Source organism: Hyperolius riggenbachi, chromosome 2 (assembly GCF_040937935.1).
Source record: "Hyperolius riggenbachi isolate aHypRig1 chromosome 2, aHypRig1.pri, whole genome shotgun sequence".
Lineage (NCBI taxonomy): Eukaryota > Metazoa > Chordata > Amphibia > Anura > Hyperoliidae > Hyperolius > Hyperolius riggenbachi.
Window position 1 is genome coordinate 207,584,704 of NC_090647.1, and position 22,662 is coordinate 207,607,365.

Genomic DNA, 22,662 nt, shown 5'->3' on the forward strand with positions numbered 1-22,662 from the left:
ATGTTCAGTAACAGTTGGCAGCTATACTATTCCTCCCACTAGAGTTGGGCCGAACGGTTCGCCGGCGAACGTGGTTCGCGCGAACGTAGGTGGTTCGCGTGCGGGTACCGCACGCGAACCTTTTGCGGAAGAAGTTCGGTTCGCCCCATAATGCACTGAGGGTCAACTTTGACCCTCTACATCACAGTCAGCAGGCCCAGTGTAGCCAATTAGGCTACACTAGCCCCTGGAGCCCCACCCCCCCTTATATAAGGCAGGCAGCGGCGGCCATTACGGCCACTCGTGTGCCTGCATTAGTGAGAGTAGGGCGAGCTGCTGCAGTCTCTCATATAGGGAAAGATTAGTTAGGCTTAACTTCTTCCTGGCTGCATACCTGTTCTGTTCAGTGAGCCCTCAGCCCACTGCATACCTGTACTGTGATCCTGCCACTGCATACCTGTTCAGTGATCCTGCCACTGCATACCTGTTCTGTTCAGTGAGCCCTCAGCCCACTGCATACCTGTACTGTGATCCTGCCACTCCATACCTGTTCAGTGATCCTGCCACTGCATACCTGTTCTGTTCAGTGAGCCCTCAGCCCACTGCATACCTGTACTGTGATCCTGCCACTCCATACCTGTTCAGTGATCCTGCCACTGCATACCTGTTCAGTGATCCTGCCACTGCATACCTGTTCTGTGAACCCGCCACTGTATACCTGTTCTGTGAACCCGCCACTGTATACCTGTTCTGTTCAGTGGACCCGCCACTGTATACCTGTTCTGTTCAGTGGACCCGCCACTGTATACCTGTTCTGTTCAGTGGACCCGCCACTGTATACCTGTTCAGTGAACCCGCCACTGCATACCTGTTGTGTTCAGTGAACCTGCCACTGCATACCTGTTCTGTGAACCCGCCACTGTATACCTGTTCTGTTCAGTGGACCCGCCACTGTATACCTGTTCAGTGAACCCGCCACTGTATACCTGTTCTGTTCAGTGGACCCGCCACTATATACCTGTTTAGTGAACACGCCACTGCATACCTATTGTGTTCAGTGATCCTGCCACTGCATACCTGTTCTGTGAACCCGCCACTGTATACCTGTTCTGTTCAGTGGACCCGCCACTGTATACCTGTTCAGTGAACCCGCCACTGCATACCTGTTCTGTTCAGTGAACAGTTTGGTGTGTCAGTGTGAAGCAGTACCTTAATTACACTACCTGATTGATGTATACACATGCAAGATGTTTTAAAGCACTTTAGGCCTGTCATTTAGCATTCAATGTGATTTCTGCCCTTAAAACGCTGCTTTGCGTCAAATCCAGATTTTTCCCGGGGACTTTTGGCGTGTATCCCACTCCGCCATGCCCCCCTCCAGGTGTTAGACCCCTTGAAACATCTTTTCCATCACTTTTGTGGCCAGCATAATTATTTTTTTTTTCAAAGTTCGCATCCCCATTGAAGTCTATTGCGGTTCGCGAACTTTAACGCGAACCGAACGTTCCGCGAAAGTTCGCGAACCTAAAATCGGAGGTTCGGCCCAACTCTACCTCCCACTCATACTGTATTTAGCAACTCTGACCAGTACATTACACTTCCTATTTGATGCGGCAGAGTTTATAATTGTAGTATAAGGCTGGATTCACAGTGCTCCATCATTGCATAATGCACACGTTATAAGGAGTGTGAACTGTAATGCAGACTGGACATAGACATTAATACAAGACCTGCCTGCAGCGAGTTAGAATAACGTGATCCGTTACAATGCAGTACTGGGAACAGGCTCATAGAATTGTATGGACAGCGAGTTGGCATGTGGAATTATTCTGCAAAGCAACTGAGTGCTGTGAACTAGCCCTAATTCTACTATACCCAAATTTAGCTGCTAGGAAATCTCCCCAACCTCAGATCAAAAGTATATGACATGCCAGTATGCCTATGTTCTCCTTTACATCCAGCAGCACAGACACATGACATAGGCTGAAAAGACACGTGTCCATCACGTTCAAGCTCACGTTTCTGTTCTAAACATTTGATTCAGAAGAAGGTACAACAAAACACTGGAAAATGGAAGTTAGTTTAACCACACAGGGAAAACAAAATCTGCTTAATTTTAGTGAGGAAGACAGATACAAGTACTTGTACAAATTTGATACTGATATGTTGAGTAGCAACCTAAACAGGGCCCATAGCATCTGGTTACCATGGTTCTGGATGGCCCCTCTAATGATGTTATCATGAGAGACTCGGGCAGAACCATGGTAACTAGAAGCTATGCGTCAGAGGAGAGCAGTGAGGATCGTTGCTGGATCATGGCGGGCATGTGAGTTCACAGCTTTACACTAAGCAACTCTGCAGGCAGGGCCTGATTACCCATAACAGGTGCAGGTAGAAGGGGAGCCACGGATGGAGAATCTATACTGGGCAGGAGGAGACATTGCAACGCTGCAGAGTAGGGAGCCTGCTGCAGGACTCCATGAGACTCGAGGTGTGTGTCCCCTTTCACCGGATTTTCCTCTGGCCCTGAGGCAATTGCCTTGGTTGCCTTGTGGGTCACCCGGCCCTAGTGATACCAGGCACTGAATAATTTCCCATTGGAAAACTACCGCAACACCTTCACTTCTACACACATTGGACCCTATCCAATCACTTTTTCTCCTAAGTTTTATCCTAGGTGATATTCTCAATTCCTCTAAAGGTAGATGATAGTACTGTTTTCATCAATGTTTTTGTTATATTTAGGTAAGAGGAACATGTAGAATTTGTTGTAAGAAACATCTGCTTATAAGGATTAGCTGTCTATAAGGACTATATGTCTATAACCCCCCTTTTATAAGTGATAGGCATGATGGGATGTAAAGTTCAAAGAACCAAGTGACAATGTCATATTGCATACATTTTCCATTTGTTGTATTGCTTTGTTTGTTACGTTGAAAAGTTCTTGACCATTGTAACCAAAAAAAAAATGTAAGCCGTTAAAATCTGACAGATCTGACAGGTTTTGGGCTAGTCAATTCCTTGTGGGAGGTTCTCAGTATTTTTTTTTCTTTTCTAAAGCATTCCCTAAACTGCAGTTGCTAAATCCAACTGCCAAAACAGTGAGCAAGTGAGTAGGGAGCCTGGCTTGTTATATTACTATTTTGGCATTTACTTTGCAATTGCAGTTCAGGGGGAAAAAAAAAACCTCTTGAGAATCTCCCGTGAGGAGATGGACTAGTCCAAAACCCATCCGATTTTAACTGCTTACATTTTTTTTTCTATAGTGGTCCTTTGATGTTGGATTCACCTCAAAATGACTGATGGCATGTATATGCAATGAATCGCTAGCAACATTGATTCTATTTGCCAATGTTTGCCTTTATTGCAAAAATCAATGTACAATGATATGCTTTTTTTTTTTTTTGGTGCTAAGTAGGTCAAAATACTTCTCAGTTTTGTATGTGCTTATTAGGTTTACTCCTGTGTGAAATGACTGAATTCTTCTTACTCTCATGGGGCAATACAGATTGTTGGAATACTCCATACACATTTGTATATTGCCACACACCATACTATATAAAAAAGCTAAATTTGAACAAATTGAAACTAAGAAGTTTCAAAAGCCATACAGACACAGTACTAAGAAAAAATTCAACAAACTTTATTTATAGCCACAAGAAGTGTAGATACGTTTTAATAACCTGTAACATTCTGATATATTCTGTTGCAACAAATTACCATTTTTTTTATTGTTACAATAATTAGTTGCAAGATTTTCCAGGGGTCTCAGCAAACAATTTCTTTTTGCATGATAATTTGTATAACCTGGTGAGCTTTTTATTAGAATCTCACCACTATTTGCATGCCTGGAGGCACCTTGTGTATTAGAAAATAGGAAAGATGAGTCAACTAACTCATACAGAGATAAAAGAGAGGGATATATATACTGCCTATGTGAATTTATAATGTGTTCAAGCTGACCTCCCTTGGTGATCAGATGTATTTAAGAGCAGCAACTGTTTTGTATGAGCTGACCCAACGCTGTTGCAATGGCTTAGATCTTTCTGCCTTCAGGCTGAATATGAATCAATTTAAATATTTATATGCAATATTTTAAATTTCCCTGAGGATCAAAATTAAAAGCATTTAGTTCTGAAAATAAATAAGAGTACCGGTATACATTCATTTAAAGTAAACCTGTACCGAAAATAAGCTCAATGTAATTATTGTATGTGTAGTAACAATATTTAAAAATTTCCTGGTGTCTAATATTCTAATTTTTAGTGTAAGGAGTTAAATTTAACTCTGAATGGTGCAAGCTAAAATCTAGTTTATTTAGCTCTTAAAAAACGTTTTTATGCTTTTTAATGCTCTTGCTATCAGGATTGTTTGCACAGCCACATAGAAGTGTTTTGCTTCTAATTTTCATGAAGACAGCTGGCTGCACTTGACAGCACAGCAGTTCAACACATGCATTTGCATATATGAAGCACTGAGTTGTATAATAGTTGGAATGAAAAATAAAAAATTAACATAGGCAAGTTCCGACTATTCTTGTACCCATTTTAATTTTACCGCGTCACATGTCAGTTCAAGTAGACTTCAGGAAATATAAACATTCACAAAATAACAGTGAAGTTAAAAGCAATGAATGAGTTACATGGCAGGACACAACTTGCCCTTCAAGTTTCTGATATCTAGGAACCTAAACATTCTTACAGAAATGTCTTATGGAAATACTGACCACTTTACAATTAATATACATAACAGTGATTCTCAAACTGTGAACTGGGGATCAGTGGTGGACCATAGTTAGGTACATGACGGACTGCAAGCATAAAGTATAAAACATATCATGTAATAAAGGCGCTTATTGAAAGGGCACCCTATAGACATCAATGTTAAACTGTTTTCGTTTGACGATAACTGTATAAAATTTAAAACAATTATTTTATTTGTAAAATATTTGTAAATATATCGCTTATCTTTCATGTCCATACCAAATTTATTAATTACAGTAACCCATAATTTAACAAATAATTTCTAAACTGTATAATTGTTTCTAAAACGGTTCCCTATGCTTTCTCAGAAAGAAAATAATTTACATTTCAACTTTTTGCACCACAACGAGCAGCTTCCGCAATTTTCACCCACGTTATAAATGATCGTTTATCAACAATTTTATTTAAACTTATATATTAAAAAGTTTATTTTTATGCTTGACACCTCAATTATTTTTTTGTATTCTATGTTTATTTTAAACAAAATGGGTGATTAAGGTTAGACTCCACCAGAGTGGTCTTAGGGTTAGGCATCACCGGAGGGGGGGGGGGAGTTAGGGTTAGGCACCACCATGGGAGGGTTCTGTGTGAGAGTAGGAAGAGCTTAGGTTATAGTAAAATATCGGTAAGGTTTAAGGATATTTTAGTACATGAAGTATTACAATATCAGTATAGTAAATTCACTTTTACTGGTCCTCATTTTATTAAGCATAAAAATAGAGGTTATAGTGGGTAATAGTAGAATATCAGTAATATGAACCATATTTTATGCACCCATTTTACTAAATGTAAATTTTAATATAGTTTATAACTGGCGCCCTTTTTAGCTGGGGCCCTTATTATTATATGCATACGTAGAAAATATTCATATATATAGAGGCAGTGTGTGTATAGGTTATCTAGTAAGGAGTACAACTTGGTCAGAGGTCAGATAGAAAGGTCTAAGTTAAGGCATATGCTTGTCAGAAAAAGTGCGTTTTGAGGGAGCGCTTAAAGTTTGGAGATTAAGAGATGTGTTGTGGCAGGAGATTCCATAGGAGGGGTGAAGCATGTGAGAAATCTTGCATAGGTGGATGCAAGGCAAACAAAATAAGGTCCTGTGCATATCAGAGATTGTGGTTGGTGTTATTATCTGGAAACTAGTGAAGAGATGTACAGAAGAGAGATTATGGAGAGCTTTGTAGGTTAGGGTTAAGAGTTTGACATGGCTCCTCTTGTTAGATGCCATTGCAAACCAATGAAAAGCTTGACAGAAAGGAACAGCAGAGGAAGAACGATGAGAGTGGAGCAGCGGAGTTCAGTACAGATTGGAGCAGTGCCAGTCTGTTAGCTGGTAGTCCACAACAAGGCAGCGTATTACAATAGACCAATCAAAATATTCTACTACAAGCAGGTACAAACATTTTAGTACAGTCCTGAGTGAGAAAATGTTGGATGTGAAATATGTTCTTGAGTTGGGGATGACAGGAGCTGGTTAGGGAGTGAATGTGAGGCATAGTGATTGCTTGGGTGATATATATGCAAGTCTCTGATTTGCTAGTCATGATTGGGCAGCACGGTGGCATAGTGGTTAGTGTTCTCGCCTTGCAGTGCTATGTCCCCGGTTTGAATCCCAGCCAGGTCAACATCTGCAAGGAGTTTATACGTTCTCCCCTTGTCTGCATGAGTTTACTCCGCGCACTCCAGTTTCCTCCCACATCCCAAAAACTTACAGATAAGTTAATTGGCTTCCCCCTAAATTGGCCCTAGACTGATGCATGCACTACACAATACAAACATAGACATATGACTATGTTAGAGATTAGATTGTGAGCCCCTCTGAAAGACAGTTAGTGACAAGGCTATATACTCTGTACAGCGCTGCATAATGTCAGTGCTATATAAATCCTCTATAATAAAACCCCTGTGTCCCTGCGTGTGCCTGTCTTTGTGTAGCTGGTACTGCGCATGTGCGCAGCATGGACCCAGACAGGGGCATAACTAGAAGTCGCCGGGCCCCCCTGCAAGAATTTGAGTGGGGCCTGCTCATGGCCGTTTTAGGGGGGCAGGAGGGGTCGCAGCATGAGGGGAGAGCTTGGTAGCACGTCGGTGGGGAGGGGGGATGGTCCCCCCCCCCCTCCCTCACCTCGGGCTCTCCCCTCTGCACTTCCCTCCTCCATCTATGTAAGTGTTAGCAGTGGCAGCGGCAGCTATAATTACCTCCATTCACCACCGGAGGTCGCCGGGCCGGCGTGTGCGCGGCCAGACGAGCGGCGGGTGCGCACGAGCATGCGCACTGTTGAAAGATAGACCTAGAGTCCATTTTAGAAAAGGCTTGGGTCTACTAGTACTAAAATAAAAAATAAAATAAACCATGTGCTTAACCAGGATGTGATCACAGCAAATCAGAGCTTTGAGCTTTGCAAATCTATCAGCAGATCAAACAAATCACATGCTTCTCCGTGAGTTCTCCTAGACATGACTATCACTAGTGTGAGAGAGGAGTTGAATATGCATACATATGATTCAGCTGCCGGGGGATTTGGGCGCAGAAAAATGGCTCAGCCTGCTCCTGCATAAGTCCCAGCGGCGCTAATTACTTTTCCCTCTCCAGGTCACTTGGGGAAGTGGGGAAAGATGTAATTCGGCTTCCAGCTATTGCTGGCAGAAGAATTAGTAATCTTATAGTAATTTGTGCTCCCATCTTTTGACGGTGCCAAAGCTACTCACTGAGTGCCGCTATAGCTGTAATTCCTATTATGGCCTATGGTGGCACTGGCTGCACCCAAATCTCATGCGCTTTTACAGTGCTCATTAAATGTTACCCCTATGCACAATCCTGCAGAAATAGCCTTCACAAAATGTATCTCACTAATATTCTAAGTGCGAAAGTTTGGATCTTGGTTACTCAATCACGCAACAATGGCTGAATGGATTTGAATGATATACGGCTCACACAGTAAATTACCTGGAATATAGATAGATGGATAGATAGATGGATAGATAGATGGATAGATAGATGGATAGATAGATGGATAGATAGATGGATAGATAGATGGATAGATAGATGGATAGATAGATAGATAGATAGATAGATAGATAGATAGATAGATAGATAGATAGATAGATAGATAGATAGATAGATAGATAGATAGATAGATAGATAGATAGAGAGATATATATTATATTTTTTATCCCCATAACCAAAAAGTAGGCGGAGACAAATACAAATTTCACTGGGAAAATATAAATTGCAGCCATTCTTACACTAATTGTAGGGTTCTCAAACTTTGCATGGTTGGTCACTGGGTGACTAGAATTAATATTCAAAAAAGTGGGCGGTGCCTAAAAAAGCCAATCAAAATTAACCTATTGATTTTCAAGGGGAATATTTAAATTGCTGTCATTCATGCACTGTTAATAGCAGAAGCCTCAAACCTGGTACAGTTGGTCATTGTGTGACTGGGGCTCAAATTGAGAAAAGGGGCTAGAGCCACAGCCAATCAGATTTGTTTCATTTCAATGCAAATTATTGATGCCAAAGACCACAAAGCTCACAAACTAGGTCATTGAGTAATTGAGTCATTGTGTGTTAGGGTTCGAAAAAGTGGGCGCAGCCAACACCAGCCAAATACATACCCGGGCAACGCAGGGCCATCAGCTAGATTTAAATATGTTTGTGTGCACACAATTTGTACAACTACAAACACACTTCCTACGTGGTAACCCAAACTCTGGTCCATTTTGACTGAGATGAGGGATGTATTGTCACATACTGATGGCTTTCATAAATGTCAGACAACTATTAACACCTTGGATTATCCAAGATTCTTCCTGCCTGCAGATTAGTCATGGTTGTATTAGGAGTGGTCTAGAAAAGGTAATTACTAATGATATAAATGGTAAATTGGTCATTATGTTCATATTTTCATTATGGTAATATTCATTATGGTAAACTCATACTACATGGATGTGGTAAAATTGGTCAGCGATTGGCCAATAAAGACTGAAGGTGTGTACCAGGCTCAAAGCTAGGTTCACAGTGGGAGCTGCATTGCGTTCCCTGTAAAAACAGGAAAGCAATGAAGGGGAAAAAAGTGACATCAGATGTTATGCGAACATTGTCACATGCAATGCAGCATACAGCCAATGAAAAGTATGCTTCACTGCCACTGTTAATACACATATTATGCGGTAATGCACTGTGTTGGGATACTGTAGTCCATCGGATCACATCGCAGTGGATGTACTTTAAAAGCCATATAAGATTACAATTGCAGTGCGATGTTGTGTGTTAAAATGCCTCTGTATGGTGTACATCACACCATAATTCTCCACTGTGAACTTAGCCAAAATGTTAGCTCATGGAGAAAACCCAATAAAATTTGGGGAAAACCTACTGTACAACCATCACACACAAATAGTTTGATTACCAATTTGATTGCAACACACAAGAATGCATAGGGAAGGTTCATAATATTTTGTGGGGTATAGTTAATCTGGTCCACACCTGTGCACTTTTTAAGAAAAGTTTACCATTGAAAGAAAATGTGGAGAGTATGAAATAAAATATTCTGCAACACACATACTGGCTGCCAGTGTCATGCATATTCTAATTTGTATTGCCTTTGTTTTTAATTTTCAATGAAAAACAGAAGTTTGCCTTCTTAAAATAGAAGATATTTGCAATTATTCAGGTTGGAATGAGCTCAGAGGTGTCCTACAATGCATCACTGCTGACAATGCAAATCACCATTGTTGTCCCTGATAGCTAAACACACCTCCAGAACCAATGGAATGCAATGATTTGCCAGCTTGTTAATATTCATTTTCAGTCACAGTTTTCAGTTATAGTTTTTCGAGAGATTTTATCTGATTGCCAATCTGGCATAATTTTTTTTTTTTTTTTTTGCTTTGCTGATAATTGGACCATGCCTTCTAAGGGTTTACCGCCTTCCTTCCGATCAATCGGGATAAGTGCAGGGTAGTGCTATAACTTATCTCCTGGATGAACTTGATTAACGTATTTCTTTTTTCATCCCAAATAACTATGCAACTTTTTGTTATACTACAAAACTGGTTTTATTTTTAGCTTAGTTGTGCTTTTTCTGATTTAGATGGTCAAATAAAACTGATTACTTAACACACAGAAGATGTTTTACATAAATTATACAACGCTATATTTCAAAAATAATTGTAGAAATGCACAGCAAATGCTACAATTCAATAATATAACTCAAATAATAATTTACCGTATATACTCGCATTTAAGCCAACCCATGTGGAAGCCGAGATACCCTTTTTTCACTAAGAAACCAGGAAAAAGTGATTGATTGACTCTCATATAAGCCCCTCCCCAGTATAGTCCCTTCCACAGTAGGATGATGTCGCACCAGTACAAGTCAGCCCCTTCCCCATAGCCAGATGTGCCCCAAGAATGATACAGCTGTCCCAAGACGCCACTAGATGGCGTCATGGCAATTGCCACACAGGAATCCCTGATCATTGAAAAGGTGACAATGCTGCTTGCTTGTTCTGCTCCACAAGCCAGGGGACACAGGTTGTCTTGAGCAGCGCACTCTGCACACCATGTTACAGGGAATGGGGAACACAGACACAGCAGGGAACCAACCGGCAAGAGCAGGATCACTAGTGCACATGCACAATCCTTATGCTCCTCTGCCAGTAACAAACCCTTTTCCGCCATCCGTTCGGCTCCACTGACTCACATATAAGCCGATGGGGTAAATTTTCTGCACATTTTTTGCTCTGAAAATTAGGCTTATATGCGAGAAAATAGCTTCCTCTGATTAGCCTTGAGGGTAGGAACACACTGGGCAGAATCGCATATGCGGTTTCCATAGCACATAGTGGAAAACACATAAGCGATTCTGCCTAGTGTGTTCCTACCCTGATGATCATGTGACAGGGTGTAAAATGATCCACACAATGAGTAGGTAAGTTCTTAGGATCAGATGAGAGCGTGTGGGGCAGATCTTTTAACAATACACTGATTTCCTCTCCTAGATTTCATAATGACTATTTTGTCTTCCAAACTGATTTTACATCACATACATCCGTGGGCGTAACAATCACCCCTGCAACCCCTGCCATCGCAGGGGGGCCCAGAGACTTTGGGGGCCCTCCTCCTCTCTCTTCCCAAATGTAAGTGCAGCTAATCAGCAAAAAAAACCCTCCCTGTTTGTTCACAAAAACTGTGTGCAGGAGCATGAGTAATTTTTTTTCCTGCTTCCAGATGCTGCTTCACAGCACAACATTCTCTGCAGCCAATCACTGGCTCCTGATCACATGACCTGCATGACCAAGGGGGCCCTATGCTATCATTTTTGCAGGCGGGCCGTGTTAAGTCTAGTTACGCTCCTGCATACATCTATATTTCAAGCATCCATAGCCATCATATTTTAATGTGCTATATAAATCAAGAATTGTAATGGTCATTTACAAAGCCTCCAAGTATTCACTGGGTTTCACACGCCGTGCTAAGGCACCTTTCTATGTGACAATTATATCTGCATGTCAAGGGTAGCACATCATGCTTGGGCAAGCCAGGAAATTAATGGTGAAAATGTAATCTATTTCTCAGTTTTCCAAGCAAAGAAAATCGGGTGTAGTCAGGGAAACGTCTCATGTCATACAGCTAATTTGCAGTCTTGTTAACTTTTTCAGTCTAGGAAGGCAGCTTATTATGGATATAGTCAGAAAATTAGCAGCACTGTGTGATAAATCTAACAAAACATTTCTTTAGGGAGTATACTATTACAGGGGCTGTAGCTTTGTCTGGAGCACCTGAGGCTTGATAGTGGTCTCCGCTATGACTCCCACTGTGCACCTTCGACTAGCATCTAAAAAGTCTCTGCTCATCAGTTCTGAACGTGTTTTGGCCTCTGTGGCTATATATAGGCCATTATTTAATTCTCTTTTTCATCTAAGCTTTCTCCTAGAAGATTATTTTTCATCTTCTGTTTAAAACAAGTTTTCAACATTCTGGAATTTAAAAAGTGCTGAAAAACAGGTGAAAAAGTAGGGTCAAAATGAAATGAGTTTTTTTGTTTTTTTTGCTTGCTGGTGGCTTAAAGGACAACTGTAGTGGGAGGGAAATGGAGGCTGTCATATTGATTTCCTTTTAAGCAATACCAGTTGCCTGGCTGTCCTGCTGATCCTCAGCCTCTAATATGTTTAGCCATAGACCCTGAACAAGCATGCAGCAGATCAGGTGTGTCTGACATTATTGTCAGATCTGACAATATTAGCTGCATGCTCGTTTCTGGTGTTATTATGACACTACTGCAGCCAAATAGATCAGCAGGGCTGCCAGGCAACTGGTATTGTTTAAAAGGAAATAAATATGGCAGCCTCCATATACTTCTCACTACAGTTGTCCTTTAAAGGGAACCAGAGTTGTGAGTGATATGGAGGCTGCCATATTTATTTCCTTTTAAACAATACCAGTTGCCTGGCAGTGCTGTCTCAGTAATACATTTAGCCATAGATCCTGAATGATCAGGTACTCTGATTCAGCCTACACAGTTTGTACTGGATTAGCCATATGCTTGTTCCAGGGTTTTGACTCACACTACATTTGCCAGATGATCAACAGGACTGCCAGGCAACTAGCATTGTTTACAAGGAAATAAATATGGCCACCTCTATATCATTCTCACTTCAGGTGTTCTTTAAAAAGCATTATATTGATAAGAAGTGAAATATCGACTAGGAAAAACTTAGAAGAAAAAGTGAAACCCACAGTGTGTTCTAGTTTCATACAATTAGGCCTCTTTTCCATGGACAGTTGAAGTGTGTGCTCAGCAGCTACCAGGCAGCAGCAAGCCGTTGAGAGTTTGAGAGGCATTTCACTGCCTATCAACTGCCCATGGAAAAGAGGCCTCGCTAAGAGCTCAGCATAGCAGGGAGTTCATGAAAACACTGGCAATTAGCTGGTGTGGTATACTAATAGAACCTTTTAATTTATTTTTAATGACTTATCATTTAGTAAAAGCAGTGAAGGGAAGAATTGCTAATTAGTGCATTTAAGCTCTCCTTTTGCCATGTTCTGGCGAGCAACTTAACTAGAAAAATCCCATATATTTCCTGTAGGAAGCCGATAAGGTAAATAGTGATAGAGATAAACAAGTCTCACAATGTTACACATGTAGGTAGAAAAAAACCCCAGTCTTGTAAAAGTAATACCTTTTAATGGCTAACTGATAAAGTTAAACGATGCAAGCTTTCTGGGATCTAGTCCCCTTCTTCAGGCATATTTCCAGATATTAGCTGAAGTAAAACTCTGATGCAGGCAAACAGTAAACACGAAGATGACAGTTGTGCTGGTTACAATTTAGCAGTTAGATGTCAGCAGGGCCGGCCCTAGACTTTTTGCCACCTGAGGCAAAATTTAAAAAAATCGTGGGTGTGGGGGGCCACTGAGCTGGAGGGGTAGTGGGCAGAAAGGGGGTATTGGGCCTAGCGGAGGGGAAGGGGTCGGACCCCCCCTCCCTCGCCTGGGTGCTCCGATCTGCGCTCCCCTCCAGCTGTAAATAGTTAAGTACCAGCGGCAGCGTATAGATTAGGCGGCATTGCAGGAAGTGACGTCAGTGGAGCGCTCGCTGGAAAAGGTGAGTGATCCCCGCCCGTTGCCTCTTAATCTATGGACAGGTGGGTGCCGCCCCCCCAGATGTGCCGCCTGAGGCAAATGTTTCACCCCGCCTCATGAGCGGGCCGGCCCTGGATGTCAGGTGATGATCAGGCTGGAGCCAGTGAGCTCATGCAAGCATACATGAAATACAGCAGGTTTCTGAAGATCATGAAGCCAAGTTAATCATGTTACATAAGGAGTCATGAATCCCATTCCACAATGTAAACCTTCTTGTCTTAAACATTTTCATAAATTTGAACTCAGAAATCTTTCTTGCTTGTTCATTTTTGAAGTTACCCTTAAGAATAAGTACTTTGAGATCTTTTATGCTGTGTCCTGGTTCACAGAAGTGATGGGCCACTGGTGTGTCCTTTTTTACCCTCATTAATTTTAAAGCGGTGACGGTTCATTCTTGTGCGCAGTTTTTGTCCTGTTACTCCTATATAGACTCCTCTTGAGGGGCATTTCATGCAGCGTATCATGTATACAACATTGGTTGACTCACAGGAAAATTGGTCTGGTATTTGATATTTCTGTGAGTTTGGTATTTGTATTTGGCTTGTGCACAAGATATAAGGGCAGGTCTCACACCTGGAGTTTCTGGTGTAGATAATGCACTTCTGATAATCCATTTGTCTCAAATTGGGAGGTTGTCTGAAAGCAAGCAGTTATAAATCTGGAAAAACTTCCTTCAGGCATTTGTCTTTGTGAAGTATCTGTTGCAGGGCTTTCAATATCTTCCTCAGTGTCTTTAATCTTGGGTTGTAGGTGACCACTATTGGGACTCTGTTTTTAGTCTTTGGGTGTACTTCAATAGTTCCTCTATAGATTTTAAAGTTGCTCTGTGTATTTGATCAACAACGATTTGTGGATGATATCCCTAATGTATGAATATATTACGTAGCGAAATAAGTTGTCCGTCTCTGTCCTCTGAATTAGAACATATTCGTTTATACCTCAGAGCCTGGCTGTAAACAATAGATTTGTTGGTGTGTTCCGGGTGGAAACTATTCCACTTGAGGTAAATATGCTGGTCAGATTATGTATGGTAGATGGATGTTTGTAAAAATCTATTTTGTATATAAATTGTAGTATCCAGGAAACTGACATGGGAGGGTGAAAAAGCAATTTCAGTGTTTGCCAAAGGCTTTATATTACCCAGATATGCCCCTGACTACAGGACCTAGCTAATCTGGTACTAGGCCACCTTTCTATGTGATAGTTACAAGATATGACAGCAAGTCAGTTAAAGTCAGCAGTTTTGTGCAGCATGGGGTATATATCTGTCCCAGGTTTCAGCAGTTTGTTTGAACTTCTGGTAAATTTTCAATCTGATTATTAACCACATAACAAGCCCAGCTGAAACTGATCTGGTAATCTGTGATGCAATAAAATATCCCATCCTCTGTGGTACATACTATTGGCAATTGTGGTGATATTACATACTGTGTGGTGAATGGACTTCTGCCTTCTATTGCTAATAGTGAGCGCTGTGCAGCATTAGGTTGTTTCAGGTCTGAAAATCAGGGAAACCTGCATGTATAGTGAGCAGTGGCGTAGCTAAGGAGCTGTGGGCCCCAATGCAAGTTTTATATGGGGCCCCCCAAGCACTCTATACATAACAATTGATACAGCGCACCAAAACCTGCCAATGGCAACTACAGTGTCAGAGGTGCAAGAAGGGGATGGGGAACAGTTTAATAACTACTATTCAAAGTATCTATAGAAGTGTAATGAACAGCGGAGATGCCGCCGCCTGGTCTAGTGACAGGGCGGCTATCTCCGCGTTCAGACCGGTGGTTTCCGCGCAGCGACACGCGTCTGGCTTGGCTGGACCTTCTAGTGCACACAGATGGAGAGCTACGCATGCACGCGGCAGGCGACAGGACATTTATACCAGCAGAAGGGGAATCAGCTGATCAGGCCGATCAGCTGATCCCAGCTGGACTCTGGATTGGCTGAGTGGTTCGGGCGGAGCTGCACAGCACTGCAAGTATATATAGATCTTGCTTGTCAGTTGCTGGTTGTCTGCCGTTGCGAATACTTACGTGTGAGCACTCAGACCTCAGTCAGATCCTACAGTGTGTTAAAACCAGGTGGATCTGGGAATTCACACTTAGCCAGATTACGCTATTGTTATATGCTGTGTTATACTTGAGACCAGTTCCAGGGTGTTGTGACCAAGGACCTCACACCCAAGCTTAGGATTACTGTGTCATTACTGTGTTATACTTTAGACCAATTCCAGGGTGTTGTGACCAAGGACCTCACACCCAAGCTTAGGATTACTGTGTCATTACTGTGTTATACTTTAGACCAGTTCCAGGGTGTTGTGACCAAGGACCTCACACCCAAGCATAGGATACTGTGTTATTCTTTAGACTAGTTCCTGGGTGTCGAGACCAAGGTCCTCACACCCCAGAATAGGTGATTGTGATTTTATATCTGTTATGACCATTTGCTCGGGTGTTGCCGACCTGGCCTGCCCCTTTCTGGCTGTCTCTCATCCCTCGAGTGTTCAGTCTGTCTGTACTACCCGTGACACTATTCCACCAAGTGTCAGTTAGCTGCAAGGACCTCTTGCTCATCAGAGAGTCCTTCCTGCAGCACAGCCGGTGGCCTCTATCCCATTGGAGTCCCCTGGCTGCAGTACAGTCTGATTTCCAGTTTACCAGGGAATCACTGGCTGCCAGATTATCTCTATCTCCTCTCTCAAGGAGATAGTCCCTGCACAGCCCAGGGCCACCTTCCTCTCAGGTGGTTCCTGGCCGAGCTGCCCGTATCTCCCACTTCACGGGAGCTAGCCTACAGTTACACTTAACACTTATACTTCATTAGGTGTCCAGAGGTTAGCCATACTTGTATTATTGGTGATTCTGCAGATCATCCATAATCAAGTATACATCTGTATTGTTGATGATTCTGCAGATCATCAATAATCAGATTCTCTCTGTGTGCTGACACCAATCATTACAAGAAGTGATTATTATGAGCACAGGACCAATAGTGAGCTAATACTGTGTTTGAGGGAGGGCCCCTGATGCAGTTGCAACCTCTGCACCCCCTATTGCTACGCCCTTGATAGTGAGCTGCCAAAGTGGCAAGGATTTTGTTTTGCTGTGTTTTTTTTTTAATGTTTTTCCCTATACATAGTGTAAATAGAGATGGCCCGAACCTCCGATTTTCGGTTTGCAAACCTCGAACGCGAACTTCCGCAAAAGTTTGCGAACATGCAAACTTCTGTGAACTGCAATAGACTTCAATGGAGAGGCGAACTTTGAAAACAAGAAACATTTATGCTGGCCACAAAAGTGATGGAAAAGATGTTTCAAGGGGTCGAACACCTGGAGGGGGGCATGGCGGAGTGAGATACACGCCAAAAGTCCTGGGGAAAAATCTGGATTTGATGCACAGCAGCGTTTTAAGGGCAGAAATCATATTGCATGCTAAATTGGAGGCCTAAAGTGCTTTAGAACATATTGCATGTGTATACATCAATCAGGGAGTGTAATTAGTGTACTGCTTCACACTGACAGACCAAACTCACTGTGTAATGCACCGCAAACAGCTGTTTGTGTAGTCAGGGCTGTGCTGGACTGGTGCGCACCATGGCGGTTTTCAAGCCCATATGGTCGGGCTGAGGTAGCTAAATGACAGAACAACAGTACCTGAGTGTCCAGCTGATCTAATTTGGTCTGACCACAATGAAGCAACGACCTTATTATCTATCTTCTTGGGTCAGGTGTGCCATCCAACCCCAACACACTTATATAGCCGGCGGTCATTGCTTCATTGTGATATGCAAGCCCCTTCACCGCAGCAAGTTAACGATCACGAAGGAGAATTGACACGTACATGCCTTTTGTTTTGTTGTTGCAGCTGCAGTGCATCCAGAAAAATTAGGCAGGCATGTACACGCACCAGAAAGATTATTATAGCGGCCACTACTAGCAGGAATCTGCCTGGAGTCCTGCACCCTGTTGGTGGTGGCGGAGAAGGCAATCAAGCAGGCAGAGATGCTGTGTGGGGACCGACTTGGTCTTGGTGCAGGTAGCCAGTCCCACGGCGTGCAGGCAGACATGCTGTGTGTGGGGACTGACTTAGTCTTCAGGCAGGCAGTAGCCCTCCGGGATCTATGCCTAATTTATTTTGATAAAGATGAGGTACTGAATACTTTTGTGACTTAGGCGACTTCTCTTCTCAGTGACAATGCATCCAGCTGTGCTGAAGGTCCTTTCTGACAGGACACTTGAGGCAAGGCAAGACAGAAGTTGGATGACAAATTGCGACAGCTCTGGCCACAGGTCAAGTCTGCGCACCCAGTAGTCCAAGGGTTCATCGCTGCTCACAGTGTCTACATGCACACTTAAGGCCAGGTAGTTGGCTACCTGCTGGTCGAGGAGTTGGTGGAGGGTGGATCCGGAAGCTCTAAGGCGAGGCGTTGGACTAAAGAATGTCCGCATGTCCGACATCACCATGAGATCGCTAGAGCGTCCTGTCCTTGCCTGCGTGGACATGGAAGGATTACTGGCAGTGATACCTTTTATTCTGTTGTGCTGTGACATCACCCTTAAACACACTGTAAAGCATAGTTGCCAGCTTGTTCTGCATGTGCAGCATCCTTTCTGCCTTCAGGTGAGTTGGTAACATGTCCGCCACTTTGTGCCTATACCAAGGGTCTAGTAGCGTGGCCACCCAGTAATTGTCACTCCACTTGAGGTTTTTCATACGGAGGTCCCTCAAAAGGCTGAACAGCATGAAAGATGCTAATTGCACAAAGTTGGATCCAGACGTACTATCCAACTCCTCTTGCTCTACCTCAGTGATGTCAGGTAAGTTATCCTCCTCCCCCCAGCCACGAACAATACCATGGGAGCGTTAAGCAGCACAAGCCCCCTGCGACGCCTGCTGCGGTTGTTCTTCTGCTGCCTCCTCCTCCTCAAAAAAAAATACACCTTCCTTATCATCTGACTCCTCTTCCCCACGCGACTCTTCCTCCTCTCCCCTCTGTGCTGCCGCAGGTGTTGAGGAATCATCTGGTTCTGATGAGAATTGATCCTACAACTCTTCCTCCTGTAACTGTTCCTGTTCACTCTGCTCCACCGCTTGATCCACCACTCTACGCACGGCACGCTCCAAGAAGAAGGTATACGGGATCAAGTCGCTGATGGCGCCTTCACTGTGACTCACCATGTTTGTCACCTCTTCAAACGGCCACATGAGCCTGCAGGCATTTCGCATCAGTGTCCATTTCTTCGGCCAGAACATCCCCATCTCCCCAGCGCATGTCCTTTTACTGTAGTTGTAAAGATACTGGGTGATGGCTTTCTCCTGTTGTAGCAGGCGGTCGAACATCAGGCGAGTCGAATTCCAGCGAGTCGGGCTATCGCAAATCAAGCGTCTCACCGGCAAATTGTTTCTCCGCTGAATATCGGCCAAGCGTGCCATGGCCGTGTAAGACCGCCTGAAATGCCCACACAACTTCCTGGCCTGCTTCAGGACCTCCTGTAAGACTGGGTACTTACACACAAATCTCTGGATTACAAGATTAAGCACATGTGCCATGCAGGGTACATGTGTCAACTTTCCCAAATTCAAAGCCGAAATGAGATTGCTGCCGTTGTCACACACAACGTTGCCGATCTCCAGTTGGTGCGGGGCCAGCCACTGATCCACCTGTTAAGAGCAGCTAGGAGAGCTGCTCCAGTGTGACTCTCCGCTTTGAGGCAAGACATGTCTAAAATGGCGTGACACCGTCGTACCTGGCATGCAGCATAGGCCCTGGGTCCGGGGAGCTGGGGCTGTGTAGCTGGAAAGGAGATAAGCAGCACCAGTAGAGTTGCGCTGCCACTCATCCGAGGACGACAGCGAAGAGGATGTAGGAGAGGAGGTGGCAGCAGGCCTGCCTGTAAGCCGTGGAGGTGTCACAAGTAGGTCCGCTGCACAGCCACGTACTCCCTGCTTGCCATCGGTCACCAGGTTTAAAATGGGCTGTGTAAGTAATGTACCTGCACTGACCGTGCTTGGCAGACCAGGCATCCGTGGTCAGATGGACCCTTGACCCAATGCTGTGTGCCAGAGATGACACCACTTGCCTGATCCACCATTCTCCAGTGGATTTATTTGAGAAATTGGTGCTGAAGGAGACGGAGAAAGCTGTCAAGGGGAAAAGGGTATTAAAGGGGCATAATCTGACGAGAGCAGAGAATGCTGCTTTGAGAGACTTAAAGGGCGATCCGACGATAATCATTAAAAAAGCGGATAAGGGGGGTGCAATTGTTATACAGAATCGCAAGGACTATATCGGTGAAATTCAACGACAGTTGGGCGATGTAAATATGTATAAAACATTACCTAGAGATACTACTTTACAATTTAAACAGGAGATAGATATGTTATTGGATGATGCAGTTGAGACAGGGCTAATAACTAGGGATCTAGCGATAGCCTTGAAAAAAGATACACCAAGAACCCCGGTGTTTTATACATTACCGAATGTACACAAAGATTTATACCATCCCCCCGGAAGACCTATAGTGTCGGCAGTAGATTCCCTCTTGGAACCCCTTGGCATCTTTGTGGATACATGGCTTCAGCCCATAGTTAAAGCTGATGAACGCTATTTGAGGGATACTACACAATTTCTGAATGTATTGAACCGCATGGATGCTGGCGAGATACGTTATTTAGTCACCATGGATGTGGTCAATTTATATAACAATATAATCCATGAGGAGGCGTTGCTGTCTGTTAAAGGGAGACTTATGAATGAAGAAAGGATCTCTAATGAGATGCTCGTGTTCAATATGTCATGTCTGGAATTTTGCATCTCCCATTCTTATTGCAGGTGTGGTGATGAATATTATCTGCAGTGCCTCGGGGTGCCGATGGGGGCCCCTTATGCCCCTACGGTGGCTAATATTGTCATGTCTGACTTTGAAAAGGTCCAATTTTTGGGCGCGGAGGCTCCTGTCGGTATCCGGGGGTACTGCAGATTTATCGATGACCTGTTCTTTGGTTGGACGGGATCGGAGGAGGAGCTGCGCTTGTTTTTCAATGAATTGAATGAAAAACATGCTACATTGAAATTTAAGATGGAATTTGATAGACAGATCTTGCATTTTTTAGATGTGGAGATAATTAAAAATTCGAATGGATTCGACACTGATTTATACCGTAAAGATACGGATTAAAATGGCTTCTTGCTGGCTAGCAGCTGCCATCCTAGACCTTTATTGAATGGCCTTCCAAAAAGTCAATATATACGATTAAGACGGATTACGTCAAGCGACATTCTATATTGGAAGCAGGCGCGGCTCCTGACTCAAGATTTTGTGAGAAGAGGTTATAATCAAAAATTATGTGAGGATTATGCAAGAGAGGTGGGAGGGATAGCGAGAGAAACATTGAGGACGTATAAGGAGCATGAGCAGGAGGTTGAGAGTGATGTGAATTTTGTGACCACGTATTGCAGGGAGTCTAGTGCTTTACGTGATACAGTCTTGAAGTTCTGGCCTCTGGTTGAGGCGGATGCCCAGTTGGCCCATGCATGCAGGTCGCCCCCAAGGTTTGTATATAGGAAGGAGAAATCGGTGAGGGACACCCTGGTGAGGGCAGATATTGGTAGATCCAGACCAGCTAGACAGTTATTCCTGGGGGAACCCAAAAAAGGTACATTCCCTTGTTTAAGTTGCCAACACTGTAACGCCATCATCAAGGGCCCTACTGTAAATCACCCTATGACTGGTGAATCTATTCACTTAAGGGACTTTGCCACATGTGATACTAGGGGGGTCATTTGTTATTAAGTGTCCATGCGGTCTGGCCTATGTGGGCCAGACTTCTAGGGATATAAAAACACGGTTAAATGAGCACAGGTGCCATATACGTAACCCTGAGTCTTTGAGGGAAAGGATGGAAAAGGAGGAAAAGGAAAAGGGTAAAAAGAGAGGGTACCCCCTAGCAAGACATTTTATTGATATGAGACATAATGTCAGTCAACTTAGGTGGCAGGTTCTTGAAGTTGTGCAAAAACAAGAAGGAAGAGATTTTAGAACTTTATTGCTGAGAAGGGAGGCATGGTGGATGGACTGATTGGGCACGCAACTTCCTTAGACTTTAGTCTGAAATGTTTCTTATGAGGGTTTTTGTAGCTGCCCTCTACGGATAGGGTTAATCTGTGAATAGAAGCATGTGCCCGCCCACTGATGTGTCAGAAGGGTGTGTCTATGTCACAGCAGGTTATATATTGTAGAGATGTGAACCAGTTGATTAAGCACTTGAGAAAGGGCCTCACGCCCGAAACGTTGTGCTGTTATTATGCTGTATAACCGCTGCAAATAAATATGTATTTCTGAAGAATCTACAAGTGAAGATTGGTTGAGTCCGGATTGGGTCTTTTACCGAACCACTTGCCTTTCTACTTCACGGTACAGTTTGGGTGTCGCCTTTTTGGAGAAATAATTGCGGCCTGGTATCTTCCACTGCGGTGTCCCAATGGCCACAAATTTTCAAAAGGCCTCAGAGTCCACCAGCTGGTATGGTAACAGCTGGCAAGCTGACAGTTCCGCCAAGCCAGCTGTCAGACGCCGGGCAAGGGGGTGACTGGCAGACATTGGCTTCTTCTGTTCAAAGATTTCCCTCATGGACACCTGGCTGCTGTTGTGGGCAGAGGAGCAGGAGCCGCTCAAGGTGAGAGGCGGAGTGTAGGAGGGTGGCTGTGATTGTCAAGGTGCAAGGGAGAAAGCGTCTGAAGATGATGCACCTGAAGGAGGAAGAGGAGAAGAAGGGTGGCTTTGCTTTTGTGTGCTGCTTTTGCTCAGGTGGTCTTCCCATTGAAGTTTGTGCCTTTTATGCATTTGCCTTTATAAGGCAGTTGTCCCTACGTGGGTGTTGGCCTTTCCACGGCTCAATTTTTGGTGGCAGAGAGTACAGATGGCATTGCTCTGATCTCTGGCATACACACTAAAAAAGTTCCACACCGCTGAGCCACCCTGGGGTGTGGGCACTATGGTTGCGTCAGCAGTAGAGTTAGGCCGAACCTCCGATTGTAGGTTCGCGAACCGGGTTCGCGAACTTCCGCGGAAGGTTCGTTTCGCGTTAAAGTTCGCGAACCACAATAGACTTCAATGGGGATGCGAACTTTGAAAAAAAAAAAAATTATGCTGGCCACAAAAGTGATGGAAAAGATGTTTCAAGGGGTCTAACACCTGGAGGGGGGCATGGCGGAGTGGGATACACGCCAAAAGTCCCCGGGAAAAATCTGGATTTGACGCAAAGCAGCGTTTT

General features: G+C 43.7%; 1 protein-coding gene across 2 annotated transcripts in view; it reads left to right on the plus strand.

Moving 5' to 3' along the window:
* Positions 1 to 2,245: 2,245 nt before the first annotated feature.
* The window catches only part of MYO16 (myosin XVI), a 490,337-nt gene continuing 469,920 nt past the window's right edge, over positions 2,246 to 22,662 (plus strand). For both annotated transcript variants that reach the window (XM_068268029.1, XM_068268033.1), the window contains exon 1: positions 2,246 to 2,305. In XM_068268029.1, coding sequence (XP_068124130.1) covers positions 2,257 to 2,305 — 49 coding nt within the window. In that variant the 5' untranslated portion in view covers positions 2,246 to 2,256. The remainder of the gene's footprint in view (positions 2,306 to 22,662) is intronic.